This window comes from Lutra lutra, chromosome 4 (assembly GCF_902655055.1).
Source record: "Lutra lutra chromosome 4, mLutLut1.2, whole genome shotgun sequence".
Taxonomy (NCBI): domain Eukaryota; kingdom Metazoa; phylum Chordata; class Mammalia; order Carnivora; family Mustelidae; genus Lutra; species Lutra lutra.
The window spans coordinates 64106729-64125580 of record NC_062281.1 but is presented as its reverse complement, the minus strand read 5'-3'; the positions used below and the strand labels follow the sequence as shown (position 1 = coordinate 64125580).

Below are 18852 nucleotides of genomic sequence, written 5' to 3'. Positions count from 1 at the left end.
TTACATATAAGTGTAGACAGTCAATCAAGGCCACCAAGACACGATTACTAAACAGAGTGGTTTGATGCTGAGCTAACGTCAGAGAACAATTCAGGAGTGTGACACATGGTCCTTGCCTTTAATTTGAAATTCCAGTGTGGTTGGAAAGGCTAAAATGAAATCCTAATATAAACTTACAAAATTATTTCAATAGTGTAATTGAGCCCCTCTCTTGCCGAATGCATGCAGAAATCACTGTGGAATGAATGTACATGAAGTGATTGGTACAGACGGAGTCAGAGATGCAGGAGAAAAACCGAGAGGATGTCCCACGAAGTGGCAGAGGAATTTACGGAAGGGGAGAGTGGTTCAGGGAAGATGGACAGTGGATCTGGCAGTTCACTGATTCACTGATAAACTTCCAGAGAGTAGATAAGAGGGAGCAAGTACGCTATCTGTACCTCAGCGCAGGTGCGTGTTCAACAAAGCACATCCGGGAGGCTGAGCCGCGTCCCCTGGGAGGTTGCCTCCTCTGAGTCCCCGCTCCCATCTGGTTGCTGCAGCTCTAAGGCAATGCCAAGTCATTGCCTCTCTTTCTTTTGAGCATTTAAGGGGATTGTGGCATGAGTTTCAGAGCAATTCCCTGAGATTTTTAAAGCCGCTCGCTAATGACTCTATTAATAGGGTCTACAGCTTGTTCAAAGGGCCCACGGTAGAGAAAATCATTGGCATTTTTCTCTGTAGCTCTTGTTTTATACAAGAATGTGTATAGGTGTATACATGTGAGTATATATGTGGGTATATGTGTGTGTACATATGCATCCATATACGTATGCCTATAGTATATGCGGATATATGCATGTATGTACGTATACATTAATATATGTTGCATATAATATATGTGGGTATATGCATGTATGTATGTATGCATCCATATACATATACCTATAGTATAAGCGGGTATATGCGTGTGTATGTACGCATCCATATATACATGCATATTTGATTTGTGAGATATATGATCCGTACCCGGGATGGTGCCAGATCTCAGGTTTGGTTAAATTCATCTCTTCAGAAAAGAAACACCCCCCCTCCCTTCACCTCTGCCCTGTAGGACATTAGCGAGGAATTTGGCTAATGGGGAAAAGCAGTTTGGATTCCAGATAGACCAAATCATTAAAAATTCTGCCTAGACTTTCTGTTCTAGAGGAATCTACTTGTACCCTCAGCTCTTCAGGTCACACAAAAAAAGTAGAATTTTTTAATGCATCGTGACTATAAAACTAGGAGGGTTTTCACTGTAGTTATGTGTTTTAAAATTCAATGTTTATACTGAAATTGAAAAAAATTCGAGCCACAAAAGACACAAGACCATTATTTTTCAAGAATAAAGTTAACCATATTTTTCTGTCTGGTAGAAAATAGAGCATTTCTTAAGCCTTTACGAGGCTGAATTGTGGATCCCCCGGCCACTGTTTCTGCTAGCATATGCATCAAGTAGCAAACTCTTAGCTTTGGGATGCTTGAGTTAGAGATTACCCAGATTGATGGACAAGTCCTCAACCATCTGGATTTAAGACAAATACAGATCTAGAATGACACTCAAGCACCACCGATTCCCAATTTTTCTGGAGCTTTAAAAAGCTTACGGATTATTCTGCTGACACTTCCTGTCAGCAGAAATTCTATTCTATTCTATAGGGTATATAGAATGATACACAGAATGATAGTTTCTGAGAACTATTTTTTTTTCCTGAGAACTATTTTTGAAAATTTCACGGTACCTCCTCCCAGCTCATGGGATGTGTCTAGAAGGGCTACAAACCCAGGCTTGAAAACCACTGGTCTCCACGTTGAATGACAGAACCCTGCCACAGGCCACACACAGCTTTGTGCTCAACCTTTATAAACACTAAGTTCCCTCACTTGTCAGCTAACTGTGGAGAAAAAGTAAGGAAAACTGGTTACTCTTACAGAAAGCACATAGTCCTGCCTGTAGAGACAAGTCGGTAGTATTCCTCTGTTGCAGCTGGAGTCGTCTTCTGATCCAATTACATCAGTACCTTTCTAGACACAATTTCCTTTGCATACCCAGGCCGCAACATGCATATGCCCCTCTCAAAGACTCATCCTTCTAAGCTGCTTAGACCCACAAATACCTCTTTTGCCCCTGCCATGGGTCCCAGCTGCAGAAAGTTCCAGGGACCAGATGCAAATTGAAGTTATTTGTTCTTAACCCCAACTGCACATTGGATTCACCAGGAGAGCTTTGGAAACTCCCAGTGCCCAGCCATGTGTGAGAACCACTGAGCTCACATAACTCCCCGGTGCCTAATCAACTTGACTTGGCTTTTTTTTGTCAGTTAAATCATCTCTAACTTAGTGGGTCCTCGACTATTCTTGTCTGTGTTGCCTTTTCATGGCTTTGTGAATAGAGTTAGTCACCTTGTCTCTTGAGCCTGCTTCTCTGGATGGAGGGGATAGACATTGAGGAGGATATACTGGTCAAGCCACAAAGAAGATTGTCATCTGATGTCACTGGAAATGACCAAAATCAGTAGCACCAAGAGGGTGTGGGGGTAAAGCAAGATCACAGCCCAAGCCCTATAAACCAGGGATTTGGGAACTCTGAGGTAGAGACAGAAGGCGGCTCTGATAATTCAACACTTACAGAGGGCACCTGGCTCCAGTAAGAGAAAGTAAGCCAAGACTGTACCTCGCTCCACGGTGAGTGGTTGAACCCCATTTTGTACACAAGGGTCGTTTGCTCACCAGGACCTCTGGGACCTTTGACTAAACTTTACCTTGCATTAGGTCACTTGGAGATTAAAATATAATCCAAAGTATGGTACAGGTTCCAAGCCGGGATGGGGGGAGGGCGCATCTGAGATCCACGGTGGTGCAGGGAAAACCATCTTTTACTGGATGATTTTTTTATTTACTGAAAATATTTAACTCATGCAACAAATGCATAATTTGACAGGTACTGTTGCTTTGGCCACTGATTAGAAATGTATCCACTTAAGGAAAGGTATCAGTAATTGTATACAGGTGATACTCTTCTCTGGAACAAAAACCAGAGACAGAAGTTGGCTCACACTACGTGCTAGCATGGTCAACTTCAATTCAGGGTCAGTGTTCTTCCCAAACTACCATTTGAGGGAGCGAGTGGGGGGGAAAGAAAAAGAAAGGGGAAGGTTATTCAGTCTTTAAGTAAGATATGGAGGAGCTCATGAAATGCCCCCAAGGTGAAATGCTCTTCTTTCGGCCAGATGGCTATTCAAGAAGCATGGGCGGGAGGTGAATGGGACCTGAAGCCCGATGCTGGGTCCTGTTGATCTAGAGTTGAGTCCGCAGTGTCTGCAGTGGGCTTGGTAGAAGGCTCAAAGAAGAAAACCCTGGGCCAGCTCCCCCATGCCCATCTCTTGGGAAGGTGAACGATGTGTCCTCCCGAGCAGCTTGCTCTGCCGGGCGTGCAGGGTCTGTAGAAGGCTAAGAAGAGGCCCAGAGAAGACCTGACACTCTGGCTCATGCCGTGTGAAAGCTGGTCTGCTTGCTCCACGTAGACTCTGATTAAACTCATCTCTGTCTTCCACGGTTCGAGGCAGAAACTCGGGGGCCCGAGAACAAAGCCGCCATGTGTGTTTCTCCAGAGAAAGAGGGGTCTGGCGAAAACAGCCCTGACAGCTGGGTTCTGTGGCTTGGCGAATTAAGGGCTTTTACATGTTTCATTCAAGACTCTGTTTAGTCTGGATACCGGGGATTTATATATCAATTTTTGGCTCTAGTGTCACGGAGGTGGTTCTGATTTCCAGTGATTTCGTTGTCATCCGCAGTTGCCTACAGTGAGAGAAAAAGCTAAGAGAACCGGGGTTAGGGGGGTCTGGACTGAATGGCAGGCTCAGTTAGAAGCTTGCCTTTCTTGCTTGGCTCTCCTTAAGGGGGTTTCTCATGCTGCCCCAAACCTAAGGCAGCCGTCCTTAATCAGAAACACCTGGAGCGGGATGGGTAACCTGCTTTCACATTGGCTTTTGCAGAAGTGGCAGTGCATTGAGGACACATCTGGCAAGCTTCGAATTCACAAGTGTAAAGGATCCGGGGACCTGCTCACGGTCCAGCACAGCACGCGGAACCTCTACGCTCGCGGCTTCCCGGACAAGGACAAAGAATGCAGCTGCGGAGAGCCCGGCTATCGTGGAGGCAGAAGCCAGAGAAAGAATCAAAGGCAGTTCCTGAGAAACCAGGGGACCCCCAGTAAGCTTTGCGCGGGGGGCCTCTCAGGGGAAGGCAGAATGCTCTGCCGATGGACAACAGGGAGACAAGAAAGGCTTGCTCCGTCTACGTTTGAGATCTTATCCATGCAGAGGTTTAGCGCCAAAAGCAAAGAATTGTTCTGTTTAGAAGAGCGAAGCTAAGTTGAAATCTGGGGTTTGTGGACATTTTAACTTAAGCATAGAATGAAAATATATTCAGTAAAAGTACTAGACACAAACTATACACACACCTAAAAGAGCTAAAAAGGGGTAACAGGTGTGGGGAGGAGCAGAGGGTATAGTTTAGGTCAGTTTTAGTTTACATGAATACTAATGTCCTGATTTGTCTGCTTGAGCTGCTCTTTAAAAAAAAAGGAGGAAAATAAAAATTCGAGGTTTCATTGCTTATAGATTTAATAAGAAAAATATACTTTTTTAAAGGTACATCTGTTGTAGGAGAGTATTTTTTTTTTTTAGTTCTGGTTGACTGGCAGGGTCAAACTAGTCAAATTCAGCATGAAAAGCACTGCCTAGCATTTTCTTTATAAAAATTCTATCAGGCAACTATGAAATTCCTGTGATTATACAGATGTGAAAACCCAGTCTGGCACCTTCCCTAAAAGAATGAGAGTCTAGTACCATCTAGTGGCAGGTTAGGAAAAGTGACTCATTTCTGTGGCAATTCTTTTCTATACTGATTTGGAAATGAGTAAAATACATTTTCTGTGTTGTTGTTTTAAGTAGGCTGTACACACAACGTGGGGTTTGAACTCACGACCCCAAGATCAAGAGTCGTGTGCTCTACCACTGAGACAGCCAGGTGTACCCTCATTGTAAATTAGGAAATCAATCACTAGAACAATAAAGGCTCTTAGCGCTGGCTTTTTTATCCTAGACCTCACAGATGGATTTTAAGGGATCGTGAGCCTTCTAACATTTTATCCAAAATGATAAGTCTATTCTGTATATATGTGCACATTTTTCTGGATGTCCCTAACTTTCAACACATTCTTAAACGAATCCCTAACCCAAAGGCTAAGAATGATTGATTTAAGAGATTTTTCCTCCCTAAGAGAAAATGCCAGGTTTAATCATTTACACAAAGATATCAAACGGAAAGCCGGAAGGGGCAGCCTCCCCAGCAGTGACCACGAACACTGATTTTGTCCGACATTGAACACAAATGGAGATGCCTGGGGCCGTGCTTTCAAACCATGTAGAACCTCACCTATTTGAGGGCAGGAGTTGCTCATGAGCACACTCAGTGCCCTGCTAACTGTCACAGAGGCGTTTCCTCCTCTGGGAACTGCCATAATGGCGGGATCCTGTGGCAAGTGCCATTCTGAGTCCATGGCCTGGGTGTTCTCTTCTTCCTATTTTAGCAGCAGGCTGGAGAAAGAGGGCCGCATGAGTATGTCCCCTCAGAGCCAAAGTGCATCTGGTAAGGAGGGGCCAAGGTTTATGCATTAAAGCCCGTGTCTAGCACACTATGAGCCTTGACCACGTCTACAGACCAGAAACCATGCTGGCCTCCCCCTGGCATTGCCCTCCATCTGCCAGGTATTAGAAGTCAGCTGCCTGATAAAGGCATTTGCAAAATTTAATTTTTCTCTATTTTTTTGTACAAATAGAAGGTGTCAAGAACATGTACCCTTTTGTAAAAGCAGCCCAGCGTTGTAGAAAGACTGTGGCCTTTAGAATCTGGTAGATTAGAGCCTTGGCTCCCACAGCTGTTGGCTCCATAACCTTGCAAAATGTAAGCAGCATTCAGAGCTTCAGTTTTCCCGTCCGCAAGAATCATCACACCAAATTTATGAGTCTGTTCTGGCAATCTAATAAGTTTTTTCTTAATATAAGGATTTATTATAATAATACAGGTCTTCCAAGATTGTGGATTAGAGATAAATATGAACTGAATAATATATAGCAAAGGCCCAGTCAATGAGAGTCAGTATTATGATTAATACCATAATTGGGAATATAGATTTATGCAAACAAACTGCCTTAGCAGTTCACGTTGAAAACGCAGTACGGAAGTTCACAGCTTGCTGTGAGTGGAAAGGAACTTAGATGCACCCCCCCCTCCACTGGAGGGACGAAGGGCTAAGGCCAGGGGAGTGTGCCATCCATCCACTGCTATGCAGCGCCCAAGCCCAGACAAGAGCCCATGTTAATGCGTATTTCCTTATTTCCAGAGTACAAGCCCAGATTTGTCCATACCCGGCAAACACGTTCCTTATCCGTCGAATTTGAAGGCGAAATATATGACATAAACCTGGAAGAAGAGGAATTGCAAGTGTTGCGACCCAGAAACATTGCCAAGCGCCACGATGAAGGCCACAGGGGGCCCAGAGGTCCCCAGGCTGCCGGCGACAGGGACGCAATGCTGGCAGACAGAGACAATGCCCTGGGCCTGCCCACCACCGTCCGAGTGACTCACAAGTAGGAATGCTTTAGGTGTTCTCGGGGGCTGAGTTCCCAGTCATCCTCCCCTCTCCATTATCACTGTCTTGCTTCTTTTTTATTATTATTATTAAAGATTTTTATTTATTTGACAGAAAGAGAAATCACAAATAGGCAGAGAGGTAGGCAGAGAGAGAGAGAGAGGGGGGAAGCAGGCTCCCCACTGAGCAGAGACCCCAATGTGGGACTCGATCCCAGGACCCTGAGACCATGACCTGAGTCGAAGGCAGAGGCTTAACCCACTGAGCCACCCAGGCACCCCACTCTTTTGCTTCTTCATAAAAAGTGATATTGCTTGGCTCTACAGGGTCCAGAGGTTGGCCCACAGAACAACTGGAGTTTAAGAAGCAAGGGGGTGTCCAAACAGTCATACATTTGGACACATGCTTTGGGTTCACATCTTAGTTCTATCACATCTTAATTTAGTAGGCATGGAGCTCTGCCCTTGAACAGTTACCTTTATGGGAGTCTAAGAAACAGATGGAAACCAAGACTGGCACTGTAGAGGCTCAGAGGAGCGTTACACTCATACCCCAAAGGAGGACTGAGAGTCCAAGAGAAGCTTCTGGAGAGGTGGGATGTGGTGGGAATGGAGGTAAGATGCAGAAACACCTAATTAACCAGGGAAGATCCCAGAGGGCAGGGAGGGCCTCAGGAATCATAGAGACAGGGAAGGAGACGATTATCCCACAGCTGTAATGCACCACCTCGGTTCTCCATTTCTTTCCAGAATCGTTACTCTCATGAGAGAGAAAAATTTTCTTTCTGAATTTAGTAGCCAGGGTTTTTTTCTTTCTCATTCTATCACTTTGGGGAGGCCCGGTATTACGAGCTCTGGCAGGATTTTTATCTTTGGGACTGGTCTTCCCGTGCCTGTGCAGTTGACCTTGAACAAGACAGGGATTGGGGACACAGACCCTCCCCCTATTCCACAGTTGAAAATCCACTTATAACTTTTGACTCCCCAGAAACTTAACTGCTAGTGGCTTAAGGTTGACCAGAAGCCTTAACAATGATATAAACAGTCAATTAACACTTATTTCATATGTATCATATACTATATTCTTACCATTGTATAAGTTAGAGAAAACAGTGTTGTTAAGAAAATCATAAGGAAGAGGGAGGAGAAAATATGTTTATAGCTCTGGACTGTGTTCATAAAAAAAAAAAACAAAAAAACTACTTATAAGTGAACCTGTGCTGTTCCAGCCTGTGTCATTCCAAGGTCAACTATAGTTGTTTAGAATTACATGCTAGGAGATTCAGACCAGGATTTGTTTCTCTTTCAGTACCGATCAACCCCTTATCCCAATATTTCTCTGCCATAGGGGTATTTCTTTGCTTCAAACTGAATGAGGTACTTGAGGCAGGGTCTTTGTAACAAAATGAATAGGATAATAACCCCTTCTAACTCTGCATTTCTTCAGTCAGACAACTTGCTTCCATTATAACTGTGGAAACCTCCAAGTTTCCTACATAGTTGACAAGGTTTTCAAATCCGGAGTTTTCTGGTGGTGGCTGTTCTTGCAGACATGAATACTGAACGTTGCTATAAAAGGGGACCTCGGGGGGCGCCTGGGTGGCTCAGTGGGTTAAGCCGCTGCCTTCGGCTCAGGTCATGATCCCAGGTCCTGGGTTCGAGCCCCGCATCGGGCTTTCTGCTCAGCAGGGAGCCTGCTTCCTCCTCTCTGTCTGCCTCTCTGTTTACTTGTGATTTCTCTCTGTCAAATAAATAAATAAAATCTTTAAAAAAAAAAAAAAAGGGGGATCTCAGTAAGAGTCTCTCTCTGACACCATCCTTTCCCCACCCGGGTGTCCAGGAGACATTCCCACGTATCCTTGTCTATGGCTCAGCTTCAAACTATTGCTTGCCTCCAAATTAAGAGTTTAGAAGACAATGTTGTTCCCTTTGCTATTTCTAATGGGTTTTTTTTTTTTTAAATGCAGATTAGCTTATAAACCTATTTCTAATGTTCTGGGTTGGTTTGTTTTTGCAGGTGCTTTATTCTCCCAAATGATACAATTCACTGTGAGAGAGAACTGTATCAATCAGCCAGAGCTTGGAAGGACCACAAGGCGTACATTGATAAAGAGGTTAGCCATGGCTGTGTGATTGGAAGGTGTAGTCCAAAGGCAAACCCGGCTCGCCAGCTCCATGGCGGCCGATGGGGCTCAATGTGTGTCCATTTCATTTATTTTATTTATTATTTTTTTTTTACAATGACAACTACGTGAAAAATAGCATAGCAAAGTATTTATCTTTCCCTGGGGATATAGTGATCATCCTGTCTGAAAACAAAATAGGGTGTGAGGAAACCGTGGGGGTTGGCTCGAGGACCTGTTGAAATCTCTTCGAGGAAATGATCCAGTCGTAAGCAAGGCACCTGCTCACGTTTGTCTCAGTGGGAACATCAGCGGGAGGACCCGAAGATCATCTGGTCGTGATCATCATGACCAGTGGGAACATCGTGGTAGACATACTCTGTGCCCAGTTTGTTTCTAAGTTAATTACCATCTCAGGGGATAGCCGGAATTATGGAACACAAAAAACGAGGTGAAAAGAGGGGCACTCGGCGCAGGAAATCCTGATCTTCAGATGTCATTGTTCAAATACGTGTCTTCCAGATTGAAGCCTTGCAAGACAAAATTAAGAATTTAAGAGAAGTGAGAGGACACCTAAAAAGGAGAAAACCAGAGGAATGTGCCTGTGGTAAACAGAGGTGAGTGCAGCCCCCTGGCAGTCTTGCTTCCAAACTTGTGTTTCCACAAGCTCCAGGGATAAGAACTGGGCTTTTTTCTCTCTTATGCCAATAGAAAGCTTAATAAATTGAATTTGTTACCATATACTATAATGACCTAAACTCCTTAGGTTAAATGAAATATGTCATAAATCTAAGCCGAAGGTTAAAAAAGCCCTATTAAGCTAAGATCGTTAAAGTAACCACTTTCTTTCACTTCTGCTTTTTGTTGTTGTTGTTGTTGTTGTTTTCTTTTTTTTAAGGGACCCCTGGGTGGCTCAGTTGATTGAGCAACTGTCTTCAGCTCCAGTCATGATCCCAGGGTCTCAGGATCAAGCCCCATGCTGGGCTCCTTGCTCAGCAGGGAGCCTGCCTCTCTCTCTCTGCCCCTCCCTCCTGCTCAGCTTTCCCTCTCTCTCTCTCTTTCAAGTAAATAAGTAAATAAAATCTTTAAAAATAAAATAAAATGAACTGTCTGATCGAATGTGAGACTACGAAGACTCACTCTTCAATCTTCTTGCCCGTAGCTACTATAATAAAGAGAAAGGTGTAAAAAAGCACGAGAAGGTGAAGAGTCATCTCCACCCATTCAAGTAAGTGAGTCTCTGTTTTCCGCATTTGCTGGGAGTGGAGGACTGTCCACTGGGCACTTCTGAAACATAGTCGGGGCCCCTATGTTCCATGTAGTCCTGCTTGCTAGCAAGCAGATTTAATCAGGAGGGCCCAGAGCCCAAGAAGTTGAAAACAAAGCCCGTACCTTGCCAAGAGACCACAGGGATGCTTTTGGAATCCTTTGAGGGGGAACCACAAGGAGTTCTATTCTAATTCTGAGTGTGTTTTCCATCCGTCTGTGGGGTGGTACCTGGATTTTATTCTATGCACTGCTTTCTCTGGACAGTGATTGGGAAATGGAACCATCTTGAACAGGATGGTGCGTTCCACAGAGTGGTCTGCAGTTGTGCTGAATTCTGAAAGTTGGGAGAGATACACATTTTTTTAAATAACAGTAAAATTTGCACGTGAAGGGGATTTAGGATTGAGCCTCAACAAAAGTTGAGTGCTTTATGGAAAAAAAAAAAAAAAGGCAAAATAATAGCAAAAGGAAATTCTTTCCAAGCCATCTAATCCCACTAGCCATGGACTTTATGGCCAATGAGTCCCGAGTCCCCACGGAGTTAAGCCATTTGTCCAAATGCTGTGGCCAGCCGGGTCCATGGATTCACGCTGACATTCCTTTCCACCAGTGTTATGTAAATAAGAAAGAAAATGTTGATCCTTTCAAGCTCAGTAAAATTCTAAGAGAGTTGTCACTTACGAGTTTGTCTTCACTCTTGCCTATTATAGTTCGAGGTCCTCTGTGAAAAAGAAAAGTCATCCATTATTGTGTGTCTGCCTCTTTGTGTGAGGTTCATAAGGACGATAATATTTTTAGTCAGGAAAGTGCTTTCTGATCCCAAACGCATCCCTTCTACTGCAACAGGGAAGCTGCTCAGGAAGTAGACAGCAAACTGCAGCTTTTCAAGGAGAACCGCAGGAGGAAGAAAGAGAGGAAGGAGAAGAAACGCCAGAGGAAGGGGGAGGAATGCAGCCTGCCTGGCCTCACCTGCTTTACCCACGACAACAACCACTGGCAGACGGCCCCATTCTGGAACTGTAAGTGTTGCATGGTTTTGGTTTCAGGTTTTTTTGGTTTTTGGTTTTTAGAAATATATTCCCCAGTTTTGTGGCACCTGGGCGGCTTCATTGGTTAAGTTTTGACTCTTGGTTTGGGCTCAGGTCATGATCTCAGGGTCGTGAGATCCAGCCCCACTTGGAGCTCCTTGCTCAGCATGGAGTCTGCTCATGACTCTCCCTCTCCCTCTGCCCCTCCCCCCCACTCACGCTCTCTAAAAAAATACATAAAATCTTTAAAAAAGTCATTCTTGGGGGCTCCTGGGTGGCTCAGTGGGTTAAAGCCTCTGCCTTCGGCTCAGATCATGGTCCCAGAGCCCTGGGATCAAGCCCCGAGTTGGGCTCTCTGCTCAGCGGGGAGCCTGCTTCCCCCTCTCTCTCTGCCTGCCTCTCTGCCTACTTGTGGTCTCTGTCTGTCAAATAAATAAATAAATAAAATCTTTAAAAAAAAAAAAATAGAAATAGTGCCCTCAATTTTTGTGACACATCATCTGATTGAAGGCTTACCATCCCAGGAAGTAGCTAACACTGCAGACCTTCTCCTTGAAAAGAGCCCAGGAGACCACCTGAATCAATGTTTCTCAAAGTAGGATTTGGAGACCCCAGGAACCCCAGATGACTCTTGTGGATTTCGGTCCTATCTCTGAGGATTTTTGTTTTATCTTTCCATTTTGATGCTTTTTTATTTCAGTGTCTAAGTTTGCATTTTCATTTCCAGCCACATTGAGGCCAAGTGAAGTCTTAGACTCATAGCATTTAATGTTTAATCTCGTTCCCTAAACTGGGGCGTGAGGATCTCTGAGGGTCATCCAGGTTGCAGGGGTCCGTCCTCCACCAAGATCCAGGCTGGGGCACCAGAGGCACAGCAGCCTGAAAAATCGTTTCTTGTGGGGCGAGGATGAATAGATGGAGCAATGGGGACATTTAGGGCAGGGAAACTGCTTTGTGTGACACTAGACTAGTGGGTACACGGCGTTATACATTTGTCAAAGCCCATAGAACACACAACACCAAGAGCGAACCCTAATGCAGACTATGGACCTTGGGTGATGACATGTCAATGTCGGTTCATCAGTTGTCACAGATGCGCCACTGTCGTGAGGGATGTTGCCGGTGGGGAAGGTTGGACATCATGGGGATGGGGTTCTCTCCAGAAATTTTCTGTGCCTTCTGCTCAGTTTTGTTGTGAACCTTTTTATGCCCTAAAAAGTCTATTAAAATAAAATTGGGGAAAAAAATCATTTCTCATTCGTTGTTTAAAACCTCTTTTTCAGCTTGAGGGGATAGTGTGTTTAATATTGGATGCTGGAGGGGGGGGTGGAGGGAGGTGCCTGAGTGGCTCAATTGGTTAAGCATCTGCCTTCAGTTCAGGTTGTGATCCCAGAGTCCTGGGATAGAGCCCCAGGTCGGGCTCTCTGCTCAGCAGGAAGTCTGCTTCTCCCTCTCTCTTTCTCAAATAAATAGAATTAAAAAAAAAAAAAGATACTAGATGGGGGTTAAGTAGTATGTAGTCGTAGGAGTATCCCCTCTAGGGACACCTGCATGGCTCAGTCAGTTAAGCATCTGCCTTTAACTCAGGTCATGATCCCAGTGTCATGGGATCGAGTCCCTCATCGGTCTCCTTGCTCATCAAGGAGTCTGCTTCTCCCTCTGACCCTCCCCCTTCTCATGCTCACTCTCGCCCTCAAATAAATAAATAAATCTTAAAAAAAAAAGATTAAATGAGTTAATACATGCAAAATACATAATGGACAGTGAATGCTCATTAAGTGTACCTATCCCAATTGTTTTAAAAAAAATATTTGCTGGACGGCAGATTTTTAAAATGCAATTATCATTGTAAGAAAGGTCAACAAATTTGGAAACTGCCTTTCTATAAAAGAAGACCAGGTAGTTTGTTTTGTTTTGTTTTAATTTGACATCTGTTTTGTATACTTTCCACCAGTTAACCAGTGAACCTCTGCGTGGTATGAAACGTGTTCATAGTCATAGCCCGTTTCATGTTAAAAATTGTTGGGGCACCTGGGTGGTGCAGTTAGTTAAGCACGCCACTCTTGGTTTCAGCTCAGGTCGTGATCTCGGGTCGTGAGACTGAACCCCGAATTGGGGTCTGCACTGAGCTGGGAGTCTGCTTGAGATTCTCTCTCTCTCCCTCTACCCCTCCACCCATGCATGCGTGAGTGCATGCTCTCTCTCTCTCAAATAAATAAATCTTAAAAAAAAAAAAAGTTGTCTACAATGATCAAAATAATCCCCTTTCTGCCTACCATTTGTGAGTGTGACCATGACGCAGAGAACAAGCAAGGGCACAACGTCCTTCTCTGTACTATGTAATTATTTTTTTCCTTTTTTAAGAGAAGATCTTAAATAACCAGTAAAAGATCAAAATAACCCCATTCTCCACTCTCTCACCCTTATTTCAGAAACCACTGCCTAATGGTGGAGGGCAAATGAACGTGCCGAAAACTTCACGTTGGCCTGAAGTCTGTATTCATGATCATAGATGGCCACTGCTTTCCCCATTTTCCACCTGTTCCCACGGCAAATTGTTTAGGGAGGGGGAAAGTATAATTTTTTTTTAACATCCAACCACATAGTAGTTACAAGACAGAAAAGGTGCCCCTTGCAGTATAAAGATAAGGAAATGTTAGAATGACTAGCCTGCCTCCATTTTCATTGTTGTTTTTTCATTCTTTTCATTTCACTGTTCTGTGTTTACCAACAGTGGGATCGTTCTGCGCCTGCACGAGTTCTAACAACAACACCTACTGGTGTTTGCGGACTGTCAACGAGACGCATAATTTTCTTTTCTGTGAGTTCGCCACTGGCTTTTTGGAGTATTTTGATATGAATACAGATCCTTATCAGGTAAGTCAGTATGTTTTCATGGGATGACAGCTGTTGACAGTAAACTAGCCAGAACCTGAGCTTACCCCTCCCGTCCTGGCCTCTTCGTCCGCAGCTCACCAACACCGTGCACACGGTGGAGCGGGGTATTTTGAATCAGCTGCACGTACAACTCATGGAGCTCAGGAGCTGTCAAGGGTACAAGCAGTGCAACCCAAGACCGAAGGGCCCGGAAGTTGGTAAGCGGGGAATAAGGGTTTTTTTTTTTTTTTTCCTGTATTTTCTGGGAAATTCTTTGTGTTGTTGGGTTTTCTGCCTGTGAAGTGTCTCCAGGCATAGATGCAGAGAGTTTGGGATACTTATATGGGAGGCTTGCCAGGCAATTCCAAATATAATGTGTTCTCTAAGTTTACCTCTGAGAGCATTAATGAAACAGCTAATGCGCCCAAAGATTGGGTGAGCGTTTCATTCTAGTTTCTCACACACATCGGTTCACCTAGTGAATCCTCCTGAATGAAGCATCCGCTGGGGCAGGTAGGATGAAAGCCTGGGAGATTTATCTGTTCTTGCTGTCAACAGACATAATACAGACTCAAGGCAAACTGGGATATCCTCAATTTTTTAGGTGAATTTGGACGGAAACACCCAGTGCCCTGTTTCTGCTTATCCCACAGCTGGGAGCTGCCCCAGGGGAATCCCTGCCTGGAACACGGGGAATTAGATTTCTTTTCCCAGGATTTTCCCTCTGAAACTAGAGATACTTGAGTAATGCACTCTCTGGGGCTCTAACAGCGTTGGAGGGCCCATACGGAATCAGCCAGATGTCCCCTCTCTGGGCTGCTGTGTTAAACTTACTTATCGCTTTGTTTCATAGAGCTGCAGATCTTTTCAGTCTGTCCCTGCCCTTTCCTAGTTGATGGTAATACTGATTTCCTCTTAATTCTGGTAGAACTAAAAATTCCAGCGGTCCACAGAAGGAAGGAGAAGGAGCTGGCATTGGCAAGGACATGCGTGTCAGTAGAGCCCGCCAACCCCGAAAGGGCAAAGTGCAGGGTGCCCAGGCAGGGGGAACACTTTGCAGGAACCCCTTGTATGCAACAGCCAGTCCTGGGTCATGTGACCGGAAAGCGGGGAGTGCCCATCCCCAGAGGATCAATGTCCACAACCGGTCATTTCCACCATTGTAGGGTCCTGAGGCTTTCAAGCTTTGAAGGTCCCTTAGGAAATTATAAATCCTGTGAGGGGGTCACCTCATAGCCATCAGCCAATCCTTCTTCATTAACACCTTACTCAGATGAATGTCCAGCAAAAAAGTCCAATCCTGATTTGCAAAAGAGGTCTTTTGGTCACAACCCCACTGAGCTCAAATCTTTCCAGATATCCTTACTTCTCTGTTTGAGCTTTTCCTTACACCATAGCCCTCCATACACCAAGAAGAGGAGAGGGGGGAAAAAAGCCCAGTAAGGCCTAGAAATTAAAGCAGTTATTAGAAACATTAGAAATATGACACCCAGACATTTCTCCCCCAAAAGACCTAGCTCTCTTACAGGTGGTGACGTAACTGCCAGAGAAGTCTGACAGTCCCTTGATGGGATGACACACCCGGGAGGGGGGAGCCCATGATTGCTGTTCGGCCCAAAGTAGTCCTCTCTACCTTCTAGACAATTCCTCAGGGAGATGACCATTGGCCCTTTTTTTTTTTCCCCAAGTGTTTTGTCTCAAAATAACCAGCATTGTACTGAGACTGGAAGGACTTCTCTTCCTGCTCTTAAATGGGCTCTCCTCCCTTCCCATTTCACTCATGTCTCAAATGAACTCCTCTGCATTTTTATCTCAGACCTTTTTATTTATAACTTCATTTTGAACCCGTCTACTAGAAAAGTCCTGTGGGACTCCAGCCCTGTCTGCATTTAACACAATCTGTTTCTCTCTAGGATTTAGATGTTGTGCATGGAAAACTACGTAGTGAATGGTATTATGAGTTATAAAGCTAACGTAAATTACTCTTGTATTTTCCTATGTCAGGAAATAAAGATGGAGGAAGCTATGACCTGCACAGGTATTCACCCTTTTTTATTCTCCCCCGCAGCTTCTTTTCCCAATAATTGCATGATCCAGCCATTTCAACTAATTTCTGTTTCTAGCCGTGTTGCACAGAGCATAGTGTGGGGTGCGTGCACGTGCTAATAACATTCGGCACCAGATTGTGTCATTGGTTGCAGATCTGTCATTTTGCTTTTAATCAGCTGACTGTCACCGCGGGGTGTCTCTCAGAGCATTGCCTCCATATGCATTTACTCATTAGATGATGCTTTTAAGCATGGAATGATGTGAAAGGGGGAAAAAAAAAACCAGAATGATCTTTGGGAACTCTGGGGAGAAGTTGGGAGAATGATTTCCCTTGTGGGGCTCACATGTGGATTTGCTGGAGAGGCTTCATGGAAACTAGTTTGAGATTTTTATGAAATATGTCAAAGACCCAGAAGGAGTGATGGGAATTTCTAGAGCATTCTGAAGCTGAAGTTGGAGGAAATAGAAAGAGCTTCCTTGCTAAGAAGCCTTAATTAACTTGGGTGGTGAAAAGCATCAGTGTTACCATCAGAAGGCTCTGCTGGTGGTGAGTGAGGAGAAGGCACTAGGGTCGGGGACCGAGAGGTCTCCGCATTAGCACAGAGACAGTACCGCCTGACGCACCCAAACTTCATAAATGGGCCTCAGCCCAGCCATCTTGTTCCCTCTGACCCCCACACCCATCCTTCTTATCTCATCATGTTCTGGAGGGGGCTCCCACACACCTGGCACCATCAGCTCTTGATAATTTTCCACTCTGAGCGTAGACCTCAGGTGGGTTTGTCAGAAACGTGCCGTGTGGGGCAGGAGGGGACTGACCTTACCACCTCTAGGATGGGGAAACTGAGGCACGGTGAATCTGTCAAAGGAACTTGAACCTCCTTGGACCCATGCCAGGGCACCCTATCTGCCCCACCGCCTACCCTCCAGCCTCCCGAGCTACAGTCTCAGATTCCCCTTTTTCCAGGGTAGCTCACTGGCCTCACCAGAAACTAAACAACAGGGAAAGATGGGGGGGGTGAGGGGAAGGGAGATGTAAACAACTAACAAAACAAAGGAAGTTGGGCTTTCAAGGATCCTTAATAACCGTATGTATCTCTTCTTTTTCTCTTCTCTCCTGTCTTCTTTCCTTTCCTGGCTCTGTACACCCCCCGACCCCCCCAGCACCCCCAGCACACATAGGACAGAGCAAAAAAGCCCGCTCTTAAGCTGGTCTCAGCCAAGATACGGGCTGACGAGGTAATAGCCCGCACCCCGGCACTCTTCCGCCTGCTTCCCAAGGGCCACCTTAAGACATTTCCAAAGTGTGACATTTTAAACGGACCTACCACTAAATATTGACTTTACAGTTATTTGACGATGCCCTCAATTTTACAGCGAAAGGATTTTCAGTAGAGCTTTCTTTGACTCCTTGTCATGAAGGAGATAAAAAGATATGAGCAGGCGATTGCAGACACAGGCCGGGTCAGAGCTGACTCAGAGAGCTCTTCTCCATCTAGTCAACCCCAGACAACTTTGAGGGGAGGGATGTGGAAATGAGCTCCAGTCATAATTAAGTGGCCAACATCTGAGACTCCTCCCTCACCTTTCCCTGCTGCCACCACTAAGTCCATCATCTCTCAGGTCCTTTGTCACAGCCGTGGTGACTCATTGTTGATGGGGTCACCTGTCTGAGAAGGTGGCTGTGTGTGCAAGGTGACAGAGTGTTACCTATCGCCTCGCCACCGCCCCACGCCGAAATTCCCTACCAAAGGACAAATCTAAGGAAACTCTGTAACTCAGAATGCCTGGCATTTTTGGATCCCACCGTTCTGTAAGGCAGGGGGCGAGCTGGATGTCAGCAGATAGCCACGTTGCAGGCGGGAGGGAAATCATGAATCAGGGTTCCTGAGAGAGCGTCTGCCGGTCACACCTGGGGACTCTCTGGATACCCAAAAGCAGTGTCTGATGCGACCTCTCCTGCTTGCGGTGTCCTGATGGACTGAAAGGGAACAGATGCCAAACAAGCCACCTCCTGTGTGGAACTGCCGAAAATCCTGTCTCCAGATGGTGTCTGCGGGTATGCCGCCCTCCGGTGACGGCACTCCTGACAGGCTTCTTCAGAAGCCAGGACTCTTCAAGAAGATTCTGATTTTTTTTTTTAAGAAAACTAATTAAATGCATTTTTTAATCATAAAATCTCATTATAAAAGACTTGGAGAAAACCGGTTAACTACCAAACCTGAAGAATATGAAATTTGAGAATTCAGCAGACCAGTATTTCAGAAACATTCACCTTGCACAAGATTGACTACATAATAGTTTTAACTGCCTTCAATTTTGTGGATTTTGAAAATTTCATCTTTAGATTCATTTCAAAATGGCCTTTTGAAAAGCAAGTCTGTTCCTTGTTCAGCTTCATTATTTATTTTATTTCTTGATGGCTGTAGCACGTGCCTGGGGCTAGGCCCCCCGAGAGGCTGGCTGACTCTCCCTGGGTCATTTTTCCTGTTAGGACAAGCACAGAGTAAGGGCACCGCTCAGAAAGTAGCCCCCATGACTCAGGAGATCATTTTTGGCTCAAGTTGAAAGCAGTCATTTCTGTGTTGCAAAATAGAATGGGAGCAACAGGTTGAGGAGGTGTTTATTTTTCCCATTGCTTAGGAAAGCTAATGCCACTGCCTTTTGATGTCCCGGAAATACTCCTGGCAGGTACGGTGGGCACCCACAGCTGTGTGGGGCAGCCCCGGGCAGGGGGCGGTTCTGGGCGGCCTCATGTTGGTGGGGCTACTCCCTGACCCCCAGGGTGCCGCCCTTTGGAGACCAGCAGGCCACACGGCGCTTCACTCTCC

General features: G+C 45.2%; 1 protein-coding gene across 1 annotated transcript in view; it reads left to right on the top strand.

Moving 5' to 3' along the window:
* SULF1 (sulfatase 1) overlaps positions 1–18852 on the top strand; it is a 173390-nt gene that overhangs the window by 141685 nt on the left and 12853 nt on the right. The window contains exons 13-21 of the mRNA XM_047725787.1: positions 4017–4233; positions 6428–6674; positions 8693–8789; positions 9321–9415; positions 9961–10026; positions 10914–11086; positions 13830–13972; positions 14067–14190; positions 15977–16010. Of these exons, the coding sequence (XP_047581743.1) occupies positions 4017–4233; positions 6428–6674; positions 8693–8789; positions 9321–9415; positions 9961–10026; positions 10914–11086; positions 13830–13972; positions 14067–14190; positions 15977–16010 (1196 nt within the window). The remainder of the gene's footprint in view (positions 1–4016; positions 4234–6427; positions 6675–8692; positions 8790–9320; positions 9416–9960; positions 10027–10913; positions 11087–13829; positions 13973–14066; positions 14191–15976; positions 16011–18852) is intronic.